Raw genomic sequence first — 20,775 nt, 5'->3', positions numbered from 1 at the left:
ATTTTGGCCTGGGGCGATGGGCGGTGGGCGCGCTCGGACCTCGATGGCTGCCCCTGTAGATCTGCTCGCTTGGTGCCCACGCCCACGCCCAGAATGGCCTCGGGCATTGCACAAGGCCCCATTGCTTAGTCTCAGTCTCAAACCCGTCCAGGGTACCGATGGTTATTGGGAAGGGGAAATGGTGACAAGGCGAACGGTTCCCATCACATTGGCCGTGACCGTGATTTGGGTAAAACAGGGCAAGGCCAGCGTACAAGTTTAGTTGGCAAGCCACACACGCGGCACAGTTATATTTACAGCACGCTGAGGCATGAAGCTGCAATATTAGCACAATAACTATGTTCATCAAAACATGGTCCTGCGTGAGGTCACACAGGCAGCAACCCTGTCGGACCACGTGGAGGGCGCGCCAGGCAGGAAAAAGACGAGCACAACAGCTCCATTCATCCTCCTGTGCTGGTCTCCGCGGCAGCCGAATGGCCACATGGGGGCCGAGTGGCTGCAGCTCGCCTTGCACGCTGCTTCCGGCCCAGCCGAACTGCCATTGGACAAAGGGAGGGCTGCAGGAGGATACGAGTGGTGCGAATGCGGGCAAGCTCCAGGACAAAAATAAGCCTGACTACGTGCGTGTGCCTTGCCGACAGCCTAGGACTACCCGACGATGATGAAAGGCAGCCATGTACAGATCCTACAGCGCGACTAGTGAGTAAGTGCTCGTACAGCATATACCACATGCAGCCATGCACCCTCGCGCGCTATCGCACAATGACAAACATGATTACCCCGGCCAGCAAAGGCACGGGCGATTGAGCGGGCCAGGGTCAGAAGCAGGACCAGGACCATGAATGTCGTCGTGCCATGCTTTCATTGACCGCCAGCAGCGCGAGGCCCGCAGTGGAGCGGAAAATTCTAGGGGGAGGGGACTTCTTGGGAGAAATTGGATCGAAGCTTGAAGAAGCACGGGAGAAGGTGGCCATGGGCGCTAGGAGGCCGTGTGGTTGCGCGTTGCGCTGCAAGTCAGAGGGGACCGTGTGTGTGGGCAGACGAGATGGGCGACGGGCGACGTCGCAAATTGAGCGGGCCAAGGCTGGCAGAAGCTGTGTCAGACTGGCGGCGTTCTGACACGCCATGTCGGTCAAGGTTTGGCAAAACGGCAGTCTTGTGAGGGAGCGGTGGTGCATATACACCGAACGGCGGCCTCGGAAGGCCTCGTGGGTCGTCGTGGGCAGGGCGCGGTGGGAAAAGGAGAAGGGCGTTTCATTGCCTGCCCACGGTGGCCACGGCCGTTGGCACTAGCCCCGTCGCAGTCGCAGCGTGTGATGTCAGACGCAAAACTGGCCAGTTGCAATTGACCGCCCGCCGTGGCCGCAGTTGGCTGTCCGCTGTCCGCCGTCCGCTGTGTGCGCTGCTGCTGGTGGTCGGGAAATGTGTGAGTATGGCCGGTCGGGCATGCTCTCATCATCATTGGCATCAGCATCATCATGGGCGTGGGTCGTGGGTGTGTGTGTGGCCCCATTGATGATGCGCTGTCCGAGCGGGAGGGCAGAGCGAGGCAGAGCGAGGGCAGCGGGCGGCGACACTGCTGTGACGGGATTGGGCGAGTGCCAAATTCACACAGTCACAAGGCTGATGAAACGGCCAGCGGTAACGCAAAGGTTCGTGTTTGCTCGCACCCCTGCTCATTAACGGACCGGGATGGGCAATGTTTCGGCCTGGTTTAGCTCATGCACACGCCAGGAGCCACCCCTTTCCTGCTCATCAGCCCAACGCCTCTTTCACCGCTTGGCCCGTGCCCCCATCATTACACACTCTGCCAAAGCACAGAGCTGACCGACATTTTAGGCCTCTGCAATCTGAGCACAAGCATAAATACTTTGCGCCCCCACTGTCACGACGCTCGTTTCATCATCCAGAGCCGAATACAGCACACACAGCAAGAGTTTTATATCTCTCTCTCCATCTCCATCTCTGCACACCACTACCATCAATCATACACGGCTACCACTACACTACCATACTACCACCACCACTCGACGACTAGTCCCTTGGTTACTATCCATCCAATCATCTCGCCAACCACTCTACCAACTCTACCAAACACTCACCCACCACCACCAAACACACACAATGGCCGCTACCCTCTGCAACGACATCATGGCTCCCCAGAACCTTCCTCCATGCCCCGGCCCACCACCAACCGGCCCTCTGCCAGCCATCCCCACAAAGAAGAACTGAGCGCATCGTCAATCACCCGCTCCCATGTTCAGTCCTGGACTAGTCTGCTGGCTTTAGTGCGCCAACAGGCACCGCACCATGGCGTGCATCCTCGACCACCACCAAACATGGCCTAATACCACCACCTGGCTCCGATTCAACCCGCACACGGCTGCTTGGCATGCTACTCCCACGCCAGGCACCTCCTAGTACGACGCGACCTTCTTCTCGACGCACTTTGTGCCTTGGATTTCGGAGACAACAACCCACCCCTGTCACTCACCTGACTACCTGACGAGATATCCGGTTAAACGCACTCTTACGCATCCTCCTCGGATAGCAACGTCGACACTGGTCTTGGCAACAAGACCGTCTTGGGCCTCTAGCCTCGACTTGTTTTACGCTCCTGCATCCCAACACACTCCGCTGGCTCGAGTGGATGGAAATGAATCTTCTCGATAGACGCCTTTCTTTTTATATTTTACCATTACCACTAGACTTATCTGGCACACGCACCACAATCGTTGTAATACTGAGCGACTTGATTTTTGCATGCATTAGTTGGCGCTTGGGACATTTTTGGCTGTGTGCTCAATGCATCACTCGCTTCTGGAGTTTTTAGCAATCATAGACGGCACCACAGTAGCCTGGCGGAATACCCACAAATACTTGATTTGTAGCATTAATAACCTGATCTAAGATCACCTTCTTATTATTCATAATACCTTTCTACTATTGCGCCTCAGTGTGACACTTGCATGATGGCTGACGATGATGATCATTATTAGCATTTCATCTAACATTAGCAAGCAACCAAAGCCCGTCAGCCAGTCGGTCGAAGGGGGGATCGGTACTGGAGAGAGGGAGAGAGCCGCGGGCTGCTAGGTAGTTGCCGTGCACACCACCAACATTTTTTTGTGGCTGTCCGCCATCCGCCAAGGCCGCGGGGCTAACAATGGAAAGTGTCTTGTCTACTGTACGTATGGGTACAAGCGCTGCAGCGAGTGGAGCGGCTCGTCGACGGTTAGGCAGATGCACACATGGGACGAGGCCATGGAGGCATCCAAGATGGTGTACACGTACTCGTACACCACCACCACCACATGACAAGCGCGTGGTGGCCCGTTTGGTGACGTCTACCTTACAAGTGCAAGAGGCAGCCAATACCGGGGGGCTTGTCTAGTCAGGCCAACGCTGGCCCTTTGCATGTTCCTGACCCGCCCCTACCGAAAGCTTCCGCGTGACCGGTGTATGCCTTGGAAGAATTCATATCCCGGTACATATGCACTTGTAGTTGCAGTTGCAGCAGTAGCAAACCCACGATGCGTCGGCGCTCCTTGTCGGTCGACGGTCGTGTTCGAGTTGCAAAAGCCAATAAGCATACCCGGACATATGTGCATGCACACCCCCCTCCCCTCGTCAGCTATAGTATCTACGCCTCGATGACTCTATTCTTACTAACGACGCATCACGGCCCCGCTAAGTCAGAGACCGTTGTTACTCAAACGACGTACGGCGGGTTGCGAGCGTTGCACCATCTCACCGCTCATGATTGACTTACTACTGCGTACTCCACCTGCTTTGCACGCCGATACATCCAAGTCGGACCAAGTGCCGAGTGGTGCGGTAGTGGTACTAGTTTTGGCCGCTACCCTTTGTCTGCCCCGTCTCGTCTCGCTCTCCAACCTTTCTCCTCCGTTCGTCTTCGTCATGATACTTGTGTAATTAGCCGTGGCGCATCCCGCGGTTGCAGACGACCCACGTGAATGGCTCAAAGCAGCGGGGACAGCGCTACTACGCTTACTTGCTACATACTCTACTTACTACACACTCGACCTTGCTCTATTCTACTTACTGCCCGTCTGCCCGTCCGTGTCCGACTACGGGGCCCGCTCGTTCAGCCACGTTGTCTTAGCACGGGCGGAGAAAGGCAACCCTGACTGCGTTTGATACTCGTGCTTGGGAATGAGCACACCACCAAGTCACACACCCGCAACCCGGCTATCCTGGCCCATTGGGAGACGAGCGAGTGAGCGAGGGCGAGGGCGAGGGCCGACGCCACAGTTGGCTGCTGGTGGTCGGGCAATCACAGGGAGCGTGCGGCTGGGGCTTGTCAATCCTTCCTCGTCTTAATCAGGTTTTTCCGAGTGGTGTATGTATTTGTGCTTCGTCTATGCGCCATTCCTCTCTCGGCCCACATATTATTTGATTGTTGGAGGTAGCAGAGTCGGAGGGGGAGGGCGCCTGCTAAGCGATTGGCTCTGCAAGGTGCAGCACGACGTTGTAAGCCTGCATGTCCTCTGTGCGCCCCCATGGTTCCAAATCTAGGAACAAGATGCGCAATGTCAGACGTCAATCCATCCTTGAAGCAGCCAGACGAGGCGTTTGGGCTACGCCATCGTCTGACGCCTCTACCCACTCCCCTCGCGTGTGCTTTGTGTGTGTGTGTGTCAGTATGCTGCTGCTCCAGGCACACAATCACACACGCATCCCATGTGCATGCATCCAGCTGAATCCTCTGCCCTCTCTCTCCATCTCCACCATGGCTGCCTACTTCCCTGCACACACACACACATGGCTTTTTTGCTTTTCTCCATCCCTGGCAGATCAATCTGACTCATATCCGTATTTCCACATCGTACACCTCTTTGCATGCAGATCGTGGATCCCCTGCTCGCCATGCGTTAGTGGCAGTCCTGCTATGATGCCTTTTTTTTTGCTGTCTCCACGCGCGCTAACTGCTCTCTTCGCACCGACAGTCTGCCCAGACAAGAACCAAATCTTGCTCGACGCACCCGTCCTTCGGTCATTTGCTCGTAACCGCCGCTCTTCTGACTCATTGACACGCCCATTACCAGCGGTGTACCCCAGCCTGCCACCGTCTCAACACCGACGCCGTTACGATTTGGCCGTCGTCTAGTCGACCAGAACCACATCGCCGGGTCTCGTCACACTACTGGACAGACGGTTTTTACAAAAAATCCCACAGTGGCCGTGGTTTGCAGCCCTGCCATTGGCCAATGCAAAGGGAAGATCCGCCTTCAACTTTGCGCCCACTGCTACTACTCCTCCTCTCACCGCTTCCTTCACAAGCGAGGAACCCGTCATCACACAAGCTGCGTATCGCCATCTATTTTTGCTCATGTGACTGGCTGGCGTGATGCGCAACCTTTCAAACCACGGCGCATGGGTACCAGCCCAAACAACTTTCGTCATAATTGGCCCAGTCGCCGATACTCTCGGCGAAGACTTAAGGTTTTTCTCGTCGGTTGACGACCCTCACCGGTGCGGACATTGCCATTCTGCCCATGTACCATGCTGCAGAGCACTTCCTCCCACCGGCATTGACATGGACAGCAACCACACATGTAACCCACTAAAGGCGCAAAGGTTTGTCACCTTTGTGCTTCAGCACACGCAAATGGGACAAGCTGCGCGATCCAAGTGCAACATGAAGCATCCGATCCTTTTTGCACATCGCTTGCGCCATCTGTTTCGCAGGCACCCAGGCATTCGTGGATCAATATCTCCCACACAATGCACGCCGGTGGGACCCTGTCGATCAAACTGCAGCCTCCTGAACCTGCCGTTCATGCGCCTCGTCCGATGCGGTAACGCGGCCACCCATCTCCGGCTGTCCTGACCGTGACCTCACCCTTTTTCCGCCACTGCCGCTCTGTGCTTTTTTCCACCTTGCTCGCTGAACCCTGAAACACGGTCGCCGTGCTGACAATAGCAACCATCATCCCGCGCCTGCTTGCTGGCCGCCCTGCGCTACCCATGATTCGCGTCCTCCCCTTTGCCACTCAGCCTCATCTTATTCCCCCACCTAAACTCCGTTTCCTTCGGACATTAAGTACACTCCTGGGCTAAGCGACCGCAAACCCATATCCCAAAGCGGACTACAATGGCCCACCCTAGGATTCATGCCTCGGTTGTTGAATCCACCCTGGATTAGCCACCCCCAAAAAAGTGGTTTCCCAACACGGCGAGGCTTGCACCACTCCCAGCATATCACACCATCCGCGGGCGAACCAGGTCGTGTAACCACTCTAGTCGTGGCTGCCACACTCTAGGTCCCACTGGTGGATGCAGGCACATGTCCTGTACATACAATATGTACTTTACATACATGTCCATGTCCATGTATCCGACATTTGTCCTGGCAAGGGGTGGTATAGGGGGCCGAATTCGCATATGAACATGAATGCAGCGTGGGATCTTCCTTGCTCAAAGAACCTATTTCTGGCCCATATAGCGCGGCATAGCCACGTCTTCCAATACACCATCAAACCTGCAAGTCAGCCAGAACGCCTAGCCATTAAACTATGTGCACACATTTCTTGCACAAGGGGTGAGTTTGATAATGGTCCCGCTCCGTCTAACCGATCCCCATCTTTTCTCAGGTCCGAAACCCCGTCACACGTCGCATATCTGTATGTACAGTAAGCTCTCTCTCCAGATTCGGCATCTGATACCAGCACTTCAGCCTGATATGGCTCTTTCCGAACCTCAGCTGCATTTCAAACTTCCGCTACATGTACGCACTTTATCTGTATCGCATGCATGCACGTAAGACGGAACAAAGAGCGACACAAAGGAATGGCAGCTTGTTGCCTTGTCCCATGCCAAGACGGCGATAGCCCGAGCGCCTCGTGGAGCAAGAACGAACCTTTGGGGAGGCAGGAACTATGTGGCTGCTTACCGGCACGCTGGTTACCATGGCTGACTTGACACGCTGACCACCCATCTGACTCTTGACAATGCCTTGGAATGGTTCCCTGATATGGAGTGAACCGCTGGCTTGGTCTTGTCTCGAGCTAAACTATCGTGGTTAATGCATTCTTCCTTTGAGAGCGCCATTCAAGGCACAAGCGTCGACTGTACGAGTTGGCAAGTAAGTAAAGTGTTTAGACTGGATACGAGGAGAGAGAGTGTTCAGGACAAGTCCTTGGGTCAGGTGGAAGATGTGCCTGGGTATAGCTGGCATCTGCCAGTATGCCATCTCTCTCTCCGTGTCCCCAGGTATCATGGCGGTTTGAGGGACGAGCGCTGCCTCCACGATTTCACCAAACTTCCCCGCTCCATGGCGACATCTAGGCGTGCAACACTATCTCTCCCATTGTCGTCATTGTACCGCGCCAGTCTGATAAAACCCGCATCTTCTCTTCCATCCTACTCGCCAAAATATTTTCTTATCTACATACATATCATGATAGTCGTTGACTGGCTCAGCTCGCTCGCTGGGTTTGGCGAATGGGCTGCTGGCCGCAAGCCCGTGGCGAAGAAGCATGATGCCCTTCGCTTTGGTATTCTTGGTGCAGCGAAAATCGCGTGCATGATCACATATCTCTCTCATTTGTCGCCATGCGATAGATCTTCACGAAGAGGAGGTAATGAGCTAGACCTAACCTGCATTTGTCGAGCAAATGGTCCCACGGCGCTGATTACACTATCCCCACATGATCCTATGCCGATGTACTCGTCGTTGCAGTGGTAGTGCGAGACAAAGGCAAGGCAGAGGCGGAGGCATATGCGAAACGATAGGATATGCACATTGTGCATGATAGTCACGAGGGTGAGTTGAGCGTCCTTTTTCGCGTGCAAGAAATGTATGTGAAGAAATCCAATCAATCATATTGCAAGACTCACTACGAATCCCAAAACAGCTCTCATCACCTACCGATCAACCGAGTGCATATCCAACTCCCGCCGCCGCCGCCGCCGCCGCCGCCTCGCAAACAGACTCCACTACGCCCCAGATCGCTCAGCCCTCAAAAGCCATGTACACATATTCTCCTCGGAAAAACCCATCCATCACCAACGCCCCCAAGAAGCACGCTCACCATTGCTATCCCATCACGCCATCCTGAACCAGCCCCCATGCAACTCGTCCTACTAGACGCAAGCCACTACCGCCTCAAATCCCCCCCACCTGGCACCTCTTTCCCTTCTCCCAATTCGACGCCACATACACATCGAGCACACCGAGGCCCGCGCCGCAGTCCCTCACAGCCGGCTTCTTCCCCGGCCACGACATCCGGGCTTCAGCTTTTTGAAATTCGCGGGGAAAGGTGTCGGGTGCTGCACCATGCAGCGAGGCTATTACGTTTATTTTTCGTCAGCCCCTCCGCAGCGTGTGGTTTTTGGATGTTGGGGGGGCTGTGAACTAGGAAGCTTGTGTCCGCTTCGCTGTTTGATCGGTGTTGTGATCGGTGTTGTGGGTAGGCTGTGCAGGTTGTGTATGCGTTTGCTGATGGTGGGACTGAGCTATTTTGTGGGGATTTGGAGGGGGGGGAGGCCTAAGGGGGAGGATACGGGTTTCTGTGGCTTACGGATTGCTGGACTAGTTTCCGGTATGTGGTGTTGAGTGTGCATGTGTGGTTGCGGAGTCAGGCGCTAGACGGGGAGACGGCGAGGTGCAAGACGGATGTCTTGTGGAATTTCATGGGACCGCATGTGGGGCATCGGGTTGGTGTTGAGATGGTTACTACGGTGAGGAAGGTGGGGTTGAGCGAGGTTGTTGGGGAGACGAAAGAGGTAAGGAGGTTGAAGGTGTATATGTGGAGCAGGCTGGTAAGGGATATGTCAAGGGATAGGATTGGTGGACTACATATCGGTATATGCTGGAGGGGTTTATAGAAAGGGTCAGAGGGAATGATGGGAGCGGGATCGGGGTTGATGGTGATGAAAATATTGCGCAGATGGTTGCGACTGATGCTGCGTATGAGCGTGCAGAATTGTAAGTCAGGCCGTCGAAGAAGATAGTTGATTGACATGGTGGCGGCGTGACATCAGGTACGAAGACAGCAAAGGTAACTCTGTACTATCTTGTTATCATAGAATCATCCGGGCTTCATTACTCAAAACACCTATTAAAATATCAGCAAGTTAACAATTCTATCCAGCACTGTATAACTCAAGACCACCCCGAAAACTCGATTACGTCATCCATCGTAAAAGGGATCTCTCGGTAATTTGCACATCCCCCAGCTAGCAGGCTGAATCGGTATTTCTCCGAACCATCAATCAATAAGTATGTAATACAGTCAAAGCACAGTAAGCCCTATACTTACATTTGCTCAACTACAAGCATGTCTCGGGCCACCGTACTCGCTCTGCCCTCGTGTTCTCACCGCAAAATACTTGAATTGTAAAAAAAAGGTTCCAGTGATCCCGCCCTATTGAGAGAAGAATAAATGGCTCGTTTGTATGGTATGAATGTGTGTAGTGTATACATAAAGCCAAGCGACTGGGCACATCTATAAGCTTATTTTCCTTGGCTCCTTACTTCCTTCCTTTCCAGGGTTTCTGGAAAATGGATCGTACGATCAGAGTTTGAGGATTTTTTGTTGTATTCAAACGCGATCGATTAACGGTGGAAGAAACGAAAAAAGAAAACATGAGAGTGCAACTGCTGGCGCTACTTACGAGTAGCCTGGCGGCTCTGGCGTGTGCGAGAACACCTGCGTCTGCGCCGGTGAAGGACCGGCTTGGGAAGAGGCAGTGGGCGTATGATGCGCATACGATTGATCAGCCGGTATGTTTTCCATCTTACATGCAGTACTGGCGACTCTTCTTTGCGTGATATTAGAGAAGAAGAGAAAAGGATAATTTTATGTTGACTTTTGGGGATACTGCAGATTGATCATTTCCCGCATAGCGATCGCTATGTACCGCATACGAATAAGACGTTTAAACAGAGATACTGTAAGTATTTTACATTGTCTGACGAAAATGAGATATATGAGCTGACGTTGCGTGTATCTTCAAGTTTTCGACAAGTCGTATTATAAGCCTGGTGGACCGGTTTTCTTGTATCTCGGCGGAGAGACGTGGGGGGAGTGGCAGCTTGAGAATTTACAGACGGGAAGTGAGTTATTGATATGCATTCAAACGAGGGTATAGATGTGTACAGTTGAGGGGCTAACAATATGTGACTCTAGTTATACAGATTTTGATGAAAAAGTTCAATGGGCTTGGTGTTGTGCTTGAGAATCGGTATTATGGGTACAGTTTCCCATACAACACGACTACCACGGATGAATTGAGATTTTTGACTACTGAGCAGAGTAAGTGGAGAGTCTGGTATCTTTTGTTTTATGATGACAGACTAATGAATGGTAGCTATTGCCGACAATGAGTACTTTAGACAGCACGTCAAGTTTCCAGGCGTTGATGCGGACCTGAGCAGTCCCGATACACCATGGGTCATGTACGGTGGCTCTCTTGCCGGCTCACAGGTAGCCTTCACGATGAAAATGTACAACGACATCTTTGCCGGCGGTATCGGTAGTAGTGCCACCATCACGGTCCAACTCGAATATCCCAACTGGTACAAGCCACTGATGAAGTTTGGCCCTTCAGACTGCATTTCCCGCATCATCTCCATAATCGACAAGATGGACGCCCTAATCGAGAGCGGCAACACAGCCGCCATCCAACAACTCAAAGACATCTTCGGCCTCGGCTCCCTCTCCAGTCTCCAGGACTTCGCCTCAACCATCGCCTTTCCCCTCGGCGGTCCCATATCCTATCCAACAAACACCTGGCAAGAGCTCAACTGGTTCCCCCGTGATGGCTCCGACGACTTCTGGCACTTTTGCTCAAATATCACAAACCCCAACCCCCCAGCCTCCCAACTCGCCACCGACACAGCCCTCTCCGCCCACTCCAACGGCGAGCCTTGGACCGGCCTCGGCAACTACGCGGCCTACATAAAAACCGTCGTCCTCCCCCTCTGCACCACCGGCCGCATCAACAGCACAGACGACGGCTGCTTCAGCACCCAAAACGCGACTTTCTACGCCGACCCCACAAACACAAACACCCGCTCCTACCTCTACTCCACATGTACGGAAATCGCCTCTTACCAAACCGCGCCCCGCACCGGTCCCTCCCTCATCTCCCGCGTCCTCGACATCTCCTACAACCAAGCCTGGTGCAACCAATCCTTCCCCCCAGGATCCCACTCGCGCATCCCCGCTCTCCCGGAAATCCAGTACAACAACGTCTACGGCTCCTCCAACATGCGCGTTAAGAACCTGGCGTTTATTGATGGCGCGGCAGACGTGTGGCTCGATCAGTGCTACCATTCTACATTGCTGGATGGGGTAAGGATCAGCAGTGATGATTATCCGAGTTATCTGATTGTCGATGGGGGGCATATGTGGGATGGCCAGGGGATTGGGGATGTGGAGAAGGAACCGCAGTTTATGCGTGAGGCGCATTTGTGGGAGATGAGGACTGTGGGGAGGTTTTTGGAGAGGTGGAGGGGGAAGAAGAGTGGGTGAGTGGGGGGGTTTTAAGTGTATATATTGACGTTCTTAATTGATTTTTGCGGGTTGATATGACATTGAGGGCTTCTCTGGATTTATATTTCTTAACTCCTTTTATTATTTCTCGCTGCTGGCAGATGATGGAACTTGTCGAGTCGCTTGGAACGATGCTGATGCTATGATAGTGTACTGGGCGAGAAACAAAGCGGTTTGTCTGATGAATCTTCTATTTCAACACGTCTTGTTAGCAAACTCGCTCATATGAAATGTTGTTGGTAGAAGAATGAGTGAACTGAATTAAACAAGGCTAGTAGAGGAGACAATATGCAGATGAAATATGCACGGTTGGAAACAAAGGCAGTACGTGCTCGAACAAGAAGGTAATAATCGACTTCACAGGGTAAAAGCAAAAAGGTCTTGAACAAGCCATCATAACAGTTTCTCTAAACAATCACACAATCTTTATTGTTTGCGTGCCTGGCGCATCCATGTGACGAAAGGGGTCAAAACTCCACCGTTGCTCGAGCCCCGTTCCTGACGTAGACCAGCAGTCCATGTGTGAGAGTGCGAAGATATGGCAGTTGCCTACGATTCGGTAACCCTCGGAATCACGCGTCCTCCTCAGAATAAGAGGGATCCTGCAGCCATCTACGGCCCATACGCTGTCGCCTTCGACAAAATTGTGGCTTGTTACTGCTGGAAGCATGCCTGCTCGGAAAATGTACTGGTTTTTGCCCTGTGTTTCTAGTTCGGCACAGAAATGCTGTATTGCGGTCCGGTAGATACTCTCAGGGGGTCCCATTGCAGACTGGGTATTACTTTGCATAATAGAAGATATAGAGCGAGTGTATGACGGATCGAGTAGCCAGTTGTATTGTGCAGGCCATGTTCTTGGATCGAGACTTGTTCGATTTGACCCGCTGCCTATCAAAGCCATTAGATCGCGACCAAAGGTTTGACCTTCTAGCCATCGTGCTGACGGGCCATATCCTTCTTTTGTCGTGTTGTCAATAGTTGCAAGACAATGTGCACGGACGGTGATAGATGGTGTCAAATAAGGATCAGTGGGCCACCTCGAAGGTATGTCAACTATTGTTGTCCAATCCATCTTGGCTAGTTCTGCAGTGCTAGAAGAACTTCCGGATAGCTTTTCGAGAGACCGCCAGGGGCCTATCCTAGTTTCTTGGAATTGAGGACGTAGCGTCATGTCGCCTTGATGCTCTATCCAGTCCGGCACCCAAGTCGGTAACCCCTTTTCTGTATGCCGAGGCCCGAGAGATAATGATGCATATGCCAGAAGCTCAAAGTCCTCTCGGCAGGTGATGATGGCTGCAGCCGTACGCACCAAGACCTCCTCGATGCTTTGAGAATAGTCGATAGTGATGAGGCTTTGCAGGCGTTCGCTAACTAGTCCCAGCAGGCTGTATACTTTGTCTCTTGGATCTGTAGAGCTGGAATGTCGTGATAAGAGTAGCAATGTGAGGAGATCTCTTGTCGGGGCGCTAGCCAAAGGATCCCAAGCTAGCGGGCCAGGAACTTGTAGTCGTGAAATCTTTGCTCGCCCGCGGATCCGGCTCATCAGGTTAGCATCCATAGCACATGATGCGTCTCCCATGATCATCATGAGTTTTCGTGCGAGTGCCACCTCCTGAATCACCCATGCTCTGGAAACCCATCTCTTTGCAAAAAGCTTTGTCAGGGCTGATTGGCGTCTCTCGCTGTCCAGCCATAGGCTCCTGGATGCGAAGCCGAGGTCTTCTTCTCCGAGGTACACCAGGACCTGCGAGGCCCCAGCATATATGTCGGCCATGAGGCCGGCCTGGTGATTTCGCTCTTCGATATTGTCATGGTTAATAGAAATGGCATCGATCCACAAGAATCTCTCCTGAGAGGGTAGTCTCAACCTGCGCAGTGCAGAAGCACAGTTTGAGGTCACCGAGAATTCCGCACTGTCTTCATCGCCTACATATGCGCAGCCAATGCGCTGAGAGAGGCTGTCGTCTCCATCTTCGGTTGCCCAGCTGTAGGAAAGTGCTTCGTACTCAATGTCGGAGTCGAGACTTGAATGGAGAAGGTCACACCGAATTGGGTCGTCAAGCGTGCCGGGATAGAGACACAGAATGCGAAAGTCCTCGCCATCCGCGTGACTCAAGGGGCGGTACCTGAAGGAGTTGTGGCCTGGCGACAATTGCGAAGATGTCCTGGGTCGCTGCATGGTGGCGACGTCTCCTGTTTGCGGGCGCTATGCTTAGATATGGCCGAAATAAAAGTTTAGTCAAGGCATGGACCCAGGCCGATCTTTCCGGATTGGGTGGTGGACGAAGTGCTGATATGAAGTCGTGGACGGTGTGCATGGCGATAGGCTCGGCCGGGTGAGTCCAAACACTATCAGGCCAACATGTTGTGGTACATACGGAGTGGCTTCTAAAAATACGGGTAATTGGTAATATTTCAAGGGGCACACGCGTTGCGGCACGATGGGAGAGGAACGGCGCTATGGTAGGGACCTCAAATGCGTCGAGGACGCGTGGCGTGGCTGCTTCTGGTGTGGCTGTGACTGCTGACGTACGCCTCATGCACCACGCCAACCGAAACCACGACCCCGAACCCATCATGAACCACTTGGCCCATTGCTGCATCCAGACCCTATATCTGCTATATATCTGCTATGGCTACGTCATCAACTTGAAAATTCCTCTAGGGACCGATCGTAATATGTCGCTAAAGCTGCAATAGTGTCCTATATCCTAATGTGTTGAAATAAGACGCACAACTGTAACCTTTACTAGACCCTCCATAATTAGATATGTGTCAGGTGCCCATTTCTATCTATCCATTATGACAAAAAGAAACAGAGAGTGGGTTTTCACAGAAGTCTTCGTGTCCATTCTTCGTTGCGCTACCTGACCGCTACCGTTGTTGTAACGGACCGTGCCCTAGTAAGTAATGTAGAAATTGCCGCTCACACAAATTACTACACTAAGCTTGGTAGCGCATGATAGAGCTCCTCTCGGAGTTTGAAGGATCACCCTTCTTCTTGCAATTAGTTCTTGACAATCGTCACTACTGCTGTTGCCATCTCACGCTGCTTCACGTTGTTGTTGTTGTTGTTGTTGTCGTCGTCGTTCCTCCCCTCGCCTTCCTCCTCGCTCGCAACATCATTCTCGATGTCCGCTAAAAGGGCCTTGCTCCAAACCACGTTCTACCTAACACAAATCGATGATGCCCGTTAGTGTCGGCCCTGGTACCTTCGCTAAGTTTGCATTGTGACATTGAGCTACAAAACAATTGATTTGAGTTGTTTGTAGACGTCTCGGCGATAGTGCAAGTTTGTGCACGGCACTCTCTTTTGGAAAGGGCAGTTCTCAGATATTGCAGACGTCACCGCCGGTGCAGCAGTGCCTACCAGATGAAGCCTAGAGTGCATACTACATACTCCATATCACTCAGAAATCTAAACAAACAATCTTCCCTCCCACTTTTCTCACACAGGCCATAGAAGCAAACCCGTCACAACCATGCATCACTTAACACAGAGTGGGAATCACCATCAAATGGAACTCGGCACATCGCAACTACGCATCATCGAGCCAAAAATAAATTTCATCTCCTCATGAGTAAATCCACATTTGTTTGGTCAGTCTCTCGTGTGTGTATACTGACTCTTTGTAGTACAAAGAAAGAGCGACCTCCGAGTCCCGAGCGTAGACCAAAGCGCCCCAAGGTCAACCCACATGAAGTCCGATATCCTCTGGTGAGAGTCACTAGTGAGAGGAAGCTCACAGGCGAGAGAGGATATTGGGAGTGTCGCACAAAGACATTCAGGAATGGGAGGTTTCACACCACTAGGAATTGGGTTGCTGAGTGAATCCGGGTTATCGCGTCAATTGACAGTCGGGTCCAGGTTGTGTGACTGGGATATTTTAGGCATCGATTCTTATCGTGTTAATTTATATATAATTGTGTATATTGGCTGATATGGTTTATCTGAAGTGGTTAGATACAGGAATTGGCTCGGATATTCGCAGGAGTCAATCAAGGAGAAGACTTCAAGAAAGCTTCTTCGGCACTGAAACTTAGAAACTCCTTTTTACAGTTCAGAAATTGGAAAAGAATCAGTTTTGATGCTGAATCGTTCTTCAATAATCGGATATTCTTATCGATTCTGGAGCGGTTGTGGTCGACATGTGCGTCCAGCTCTTCGACGGATGCTACTGGTCAAGAAACTCTTGATTGTAGACAGCAGTAGTGGTGTTATCAAATACGTAATTTGATTCATGCTGTACGTTTTACATATCCACAATCCATTCCCTCATGGCTACTCTCAACTTCTCTTCCACACCCTGCTCTACCCAAAAGTGACCCGCACCTGCAACCTCCACACTACGAAACCGCGATCCAGGACTAGCTTTTAGCTGCTCAGCCCAGTCGCGGAGCTTCTTGGCAGATGCAAAGATATCCTGGTCCCCATAAATGGCCAGTGTCACGTGCTTGCCAACCGTCTCCTGGTGATCATCCTTGGACCTACTCCAAAACTTGTGCATTAGAGCTGGGGCGGCTATCGAAGACAAAGGCGGCGTCAGTGGCGAGATGAGAAGATATCGGACGTCAGGCACTGTAAAATTTGTGTTTTCCACCTTCGTCGGCGTCGTGGCCTCGGCATTGTCACGCCTTCTGTGGCTTAGGCTCCTTAACCGTGTACGTATTTCTAGGCGAGAGCTCCCCTCCAGACTTCGTCTCACTTCTCTACTGCTTCTCCTCTTGCCCGGACTGGTCTCTTCACCGCCCATTGTGATCGAAGGGCGTGTGTTGTGCTTTGCTCTGTTCTTCCTCCTAGCTCGGGTTTCATCTCTAGCCAGCGCGACCCATTCCATGTTGCTTTGATCTGCCAATTTGCCGGCACGAAGTACAATTTCTTCAGCTGCTGAGCCTTCCAGTGGGACAGCAAATGGCTGCAGAATGGTTGGCACAGGTGGCAGATTGCGAAGAATGAGGGATCCGTAAGAGTAGCCTCCCAGCACGACTAGAGGGCAAACGTCGCTCTGAACTGGCGCTGATTCACTAAAGTTGGGGGACAATGGGGATTGCTCCGATGCTAAGAGATTATGTGGTAAAGAAGGCTGGAGATTAGAAATGTAGTGCATGAAGAATGCTGCGAAAGAAATGTAGTCGTCCAGTTCGGGTTTCCCTGTCCAGCTCGTCCGTCCTTTGGACCCGTGTGCTCCTCTATGACAAGTGAGTCAATGGCTGTATGCTCGGGGTCCGCGTGCAAGGATCTTACCGGAAATTGAATACGCCCACGATGAAGCCAGCATTCAAGAACTCGTCAATCACGATCCCAACTATGCGATCATCAAAGCTTCCGCCCATAGGTGCGTATGGGTGTGCCATGACTATCCCTTTCCTGGTCCATTTCGCTATATCATCCGAGTTGTCCGGCCGCAGTAGGGCATCAGGTTGATATATGCGACAATCGAGCGTTGTGTCATCGTGAATCGAGGGTATCGAAAAGCTGTAGTGAGCTTCCGGTGGACGGCGCATCTTCTGGGTCGGAGAGAGACCCAAAGCAGGTCCTCATCGCATTCCCGGAGTGTCGGATGCTGACAAGTATTAATGGGGAACACGTCGGTGGATACTTGGGTGTGGGGGGTTGCGGGAGCGCTAAGAAGATAAGTATGCAGGGCCGTGCGTAGCCGCGACTAAGTAGCACCATGGATGGAGACGACAAGATGGGTACGAATCCTTCTCGCATGTATACACGCGCATCATGATTATGAGTCATCTTAATTCATGTGCTACTGTTCGCGATATTCATTGAGTTGATCTGCACCACTGGGTCGAAGTGACCTTTCCCTCGCTGACCGCGCTTTAGTTACAAAAATTCCAAGTTGAGATTCTGGCAACTGGGCACATGGATGTTGAAAAGCTTTTTTTTGAGACACGTTGCTAAAATTTATGTGACAAGACCAGCTCTCATTAGCTTACATTTCCCTCTTCTACTCAAGCTTATCCAGCACAATCAATCTCCCGTCCTCCAGCCCCGCCAATCTATGCGGTTCCACCTCCTCCCTGTATTCTTTACTTCCGATGGCTTTCTTGAACCCCTCTAGAGTCTCGTACTTGAGAATTGCAACAAAATCCCAGTCTTCATTTTCTGCGACAAGAATCTTAGCCAACACGGTGCTGGAGAAGATGACACTAGTGTTGGGTGGATGTAAAGGGGCGATGGCAGCGCGGTAGCGTCCCAAGGCCTCTTGGCCTGAACATGCGTCACCGGCGAGGTGCGCATGCTCAGGGCGGTAGGAAGCCTCTTTTCGGTATTTCCAGAGGTTGAGCATATAGACTGGTTTGTTGGGGTCGTAGGTGGAGGGGAGTGTCGAGAGAGTGGCGAGCGAGACGGGATCGTTGGGCATCTTTGCTTCGAAGGCAATTGACTATGTATTTTATTTTTTGGCTTGATTAATGAAACGGGTAATTGGTGATTTGAATCTGCTCGTTGTTACTTGTCGATTATATACATTATTTGATAGCATCAAAGGATTGTGAGCATTTCTAAGCTTGCGGAGTTCCACCTCGGAAAGGGCTGCTGACTTGAGCGCTAGGCAATTTAAAGGCAATTGTGGACATGAAGATAGTGGAGTCGGCCCATCATGCGAGCAAAAGGGCGCATGTTTGTTTTATGTTAGGGCATAATGTGTTCGATTTGTGCGTATGATCAGTAGTTTCTCCAAATCCAGCCTCTCCTCTTGAACGTTCGTCTTCCAAGTATACAGTACCATCCACCTGCAGCCAGTCTTATAGCGAATTTATTCGTTTCTTGAAGTGCCAATAGATTTCAAGAACTTCGAAGCTGCATCATATCACAATTGTATAAAATGAGCAATCTATTCGTCTATCCAGGCACCTCAAGCCTGTGTATACATTCCCGTTTCATCTCCCCGCCTCGCACCCTACCAACCCACTCATACCTTAAGAGTATAAACAACACTGTTCCCAGGCTGTCTAGGATAAAACTCAATCGTTAGTGTTGTATCCTTGTTCGCAGCCCGAACTGCGTCCACCGCCGCTGCCTTAATAATCACATTGTTAGCATCCCAGTCCCACTGATTGCCATAAGTCATACGGCCTTGCTGGAGAGGCCCGAGGTACTGGGTCCAGTCATCGACGAGGTATGTGCCATCTGACTTTTGCGCCTTGACGGCAGCGGGCCTATTGATGCCAGCCCATGCGACAGGGATGCGTAGGTCTTGGCCTGCGGCTGGCAGGGGGCCGGAGGTGCTCGATAGCACAGGGGTAGAGTACTGGAGTACGTTCACCTGTAAGGCGGCACCACGGTTGAATGTCAAAGTGAGGTTCGTTAGGCTGCCTGTTGGCGATGAGGGCGTGATGATAGAGCTGAGATATGCGGCTTTGAAGGTGATTTCTTGGCCTGAGAGGGTGTAGTCTTTTCCTTTTGCAAGTTGCCTGCTACCCTTGCTGATCTTGCTCAGTGTATTACCGTTGAAGGTGAAACTTAGTGTGACGTCCTTGACCGTCTCATTCTTTGCGTGGTAGATGTACGCGGAACTTTGCTGCGTAGTGACAGCGCCGTCTGTAGTACTGTCTGGCAAAGCGTTTGGGATGCCTTTTATCGCATTGCGGTAGATATCCATGGCCACTTCGTCCCTCCAGAGGTGTGTTGCTCGGTTGAGCAGGTCCGCTCCGTTGTCCCACAAAATTGTCGACATATTGTACTTTCCGGCGGTACGCACGAAAAAATCAAAGTAACGCCATCTTGCAGCTGTCTCTGTAGCTACAGGTGATACGGCCCACTCTCCGATGACAATTGGGACATCCGTGAAGTTTGACCGTACAGCAGCGAGATCACCTTCGAGAGAGGCCTTGTCGGCTTCGGAGCCCCATGTCGTCTTACCCCATGCTTGAAAGACGTAATCGTAAGGGCTGTAGTAATGGAACTGAATACCCCAGGGGTTCTTGAACTTTTGATCCGGTTTCTTAAACCACATACTCGTCTTCACTCCATCCTCACCCGCTCCAACCAATGTAACCACTCTCTTCGAATTATGACCCCCCGCCTCATTGATCTTCAGCAAAAAGATATCATTGAGACGATTGACAATTGCCCCATGTTCAGGTGTAGTCCCCGGGATCTCATTGATTGGCTCAAATGCCAGCATCTCGCTCTTGCAGGCCAGCTTGGTCCCAATCTGCAGCCAGAGTTTACTGAAGCGTTCCTCTAAAGCTGTTACGTTGGTGCTAGCTGAGGTCAGGTCTGCCCAAGTCCAGGAGTCATGGTGAACATTCACGATGGCATAAAGGCCACGTGAAGTCACCATGTCGATCACATCTGACACTCTTTGAAGCCATACTGGGTCGACCGTCCAGTCCGGACCTTGCGAGGTGAAGTGGTAGGCCCACGTGACAGGGATTCTCACACTTTTAAAACCAGCCTTCTTCACATCGTCGAAAGTGCTAGCTACTACGGGCGGATTATTCCAGGATCCTTCTGTTTCAACAGCATCCAAGGTATTCCCTACATTCCAGCCTGGATTCAGTTTTTCAAAGAATGTTCCAGCGGAGAGGGGAGCAAATTTGGAGGTGGACGGGCATAGGACTCCAGTGGAACCGTTTGTTGCTTCGTAGCTCGTTAGTACAAAATGTCTCCATTTCCCGACATCCCAAAACCACGCTTTGTTCTCAGGAAAGTACATTACGTACACTGGGCAACGGCAACAGCGCCGCTAATCAGCAGCATTGCTGCACTCGAATGTGTAATCTTCATGTCGGGCGAGAATCTGCCAAGACAACGTATAAAAGCTCAGCTTAACAATACTACTCACATATTACGAACCTAGTGAGAAAAAACCCAAACTATATACACTCTCACTACCCCCATCATACCATCGTATCCCCTCAAACAACCGCACTATACAACTTCAAAAAATAAATGAAGTACATATCCTCCCAAACCCACCCCAACTAGCGTCACGAGACACCCCTCCCCCTCAATCAAGCTTTCTGCCCTCCCATATTACCCCATCACGCCGCTTCGCCCCTTCGGCCGAAATTGTTTCTAGAAACTTTGTTTCCGCTCGCTGCAGCTCTGGTGCGATGGAAACCCGGGTCGGAAAGCGGGTAGGTACGAAACGGCGATTGGTTGTGAAGCAGGTACATATTAGGGATGATTTAATAAGGATTCGCCCCATCTATATTGCATACTTTATATGCGCAGGTTCCCGGACCCGGGCCTATTTTCCAAATTAATCAAGGGCCACTTGGGCGA

At 51.7% G+C, this 20,775-nt stretch overlaps 9 protein-coding genes across 9 annotated transcripts; 3 read left to right on the top strand and 6 right to left on the bottom strand.

Moving 5' to 3' along the window:
• Positions 1–821: 821 nt before the first annotated feature.
• COCCADRAFT_29380 (uncharacterized protein) lies at positions 822–1,130 on the bottom strand (the record flags this gene model as incomplete). Its single annotated transcript, XM_007717937.1, has 1 exon — positions 822–1,130. One exon carries the CDS (start codon positions 1,128–1,130, stop codon positions 822–824), a length of 309 nt encoding a protein of 102 aa, XP_007716127.1.
• Positions 1,131–1,481: 351 nt separating this feature from the next.
• COCCADRAFT_106211 (uncharacterized protein) lies at positions 1,482–2,235 on the top strand (the record flags this gene model as incomplete). The annotated part of the gene is made up of 3 exons (XM_007717944.1): positions 1,482–1,655; positions 1,722–1,887; positions 2,042–2,235. The coding sequence occupies 3 exons, from the start codon at positions 1,482–1,484 to the stop codon at positions 2,233–2,235; spliced, it is 534 nt and encodes a 177-aa protein (XP_007716134.1).
• A 5,660-nt stretch (positions 2,236–7,895) lies between these two features.
• COCCADRAFT_106195 (uncharacterized protein) lies at positions 7,896–8,087 on the top strand (the record flags this gene model as incomplete). Its single annotated transcript, XM_007717943.1, has 1 exon — positions 7,896–8,087. A coding segment is annotated over one exon (192 nt), but the record flags the coding sequence as incomplete, so codon positions are not given.
• Positions 8,088–9,616: 1,529 nt separating this feature from the next.
• On the top strand, positions 9,617–11,507 carry COCCADRAFT_106222 (uncharacterized protein; the record flags this gene model as incomplete). The annotated part of the gene is made up of 5 exons (XM_007717942.1): positions 9,617–9,754; positions 9,858–9,924; positions 9,989–10,087; positions 10,161–10,286; positions 10,342–11,507. 5 exons carry the CDS (start codon positions 9,617–9,619, stop codon positions 11,505–11,507), a joined length of 1,596 nt encoding a protein of 531 aa, XP_007716132.1.
• Positions 11,508–11,943: 436 nt separating this feature from the next.
• On the bottom strand, positions 11,944–13,707 carry COCCADRAFT_106219 (uncharacterized protein; the record flags this gene model as incomplete). The annotated part of the gene is made up of 1 exon (XM_007717941.1): positions 11,944–13,707. The coding sequence occupies one exon, from the start codon at positions 13,705–13,707 to the stop codon at positions 11,944–11,946; it is 1,764 nt and encodes a 587-aa protein (XP_007716131.1).
• A 1,422-nt stretch (positions 13,708–15,129) lies between these two features.
• On the bottom strand, positions 15,130–15,297 carry COCCADRAFT_106191 (uncharacterized protein; the record flags this gene model as incomplete). The annotated part of the gene is made up of 1 exon (XM_007717940.1): positions 15,130–15,297. A coding segment is annotated over one exon (168 nt), but the record flags the coding sequence as incomplete, so codon positions are not given.
• Positions 15,298–15,781: 484 nt separating this feature from the next.
• On the bottom strand, positions 15,782–16,883 carry COCCADRAFT_106218 (uncharacterized protein; the record flags this gene model as incomplete). The annotated part of the gene is made up of 2 exons (XM_007717939.1): positions 15,782–16,718; positions 16,774–16,883. 2 exons carry the CDS (start codon positions 16,881–16,883, stop codon positions 15,782–15,784), a joined length of 1,047 nt encoding a protein of 348 aa, XP_007716129.1.
• Positions 16,884–17,488: 605 nt separating this feature from the next.
• On the bottom strand, positions 17,489–17,905 carry COCCADRAFT_40070 (uncharacterized protein; the record flags this gene model as incomplete). Its single annotated transcript, XM_007717938.1, has 1 exon — positions 17,489–17,905. One exon carries the CDS (start codon positions 17,903–17,905, stop codon positions 17,489–17,491), a length of 417 nt encoding a protein of 138 aa, XP_007716128.1.
• A 549-nt stretch (positions 17,906–18,454) lies between these two features.
• On the bottom strand, positions 18,455–20,274 carry COCCADRAFT_8238 (glycoside hydrolase family 5 protein; the record flags this gene model as incomplete). The annotated part of the gene is made up of 2 exons (XM_007717934.1): positions 18,455–20,127; positions 20,211–20,274. The coding sequence occupies 2 exons, from the start codon at positions 20,272–20,274 to the stop codon at positions 18,455–18,457; spliced, it is 1,737 nt and encodes a 578-aa protein (XP_007716124.1).
• Positions 20,275–20,775: the final 501 nt, after the last annotated feature.

Source organism: Bipolaris zeicola (assembly GCF_000523435.1).
Source record: "Bipolaris zeicola 26-R-13 unplaced genomic scaffold scaffold_204, whole genome shotgun sequence".
Classification (NCBI taxonomy): domain Eukaryota; kingdom Fungi; phylum Ascomycota; class Dothideomycetes; order Pleosporales; family Pleosporaceae; genus Bipolaris; species Bipolaris zeicola.
The sequence above is the reverse complement of the archived record's forward strand: the minus strand, read 5'-3'. Positions and strand labels throughout refer to the sequence as shown.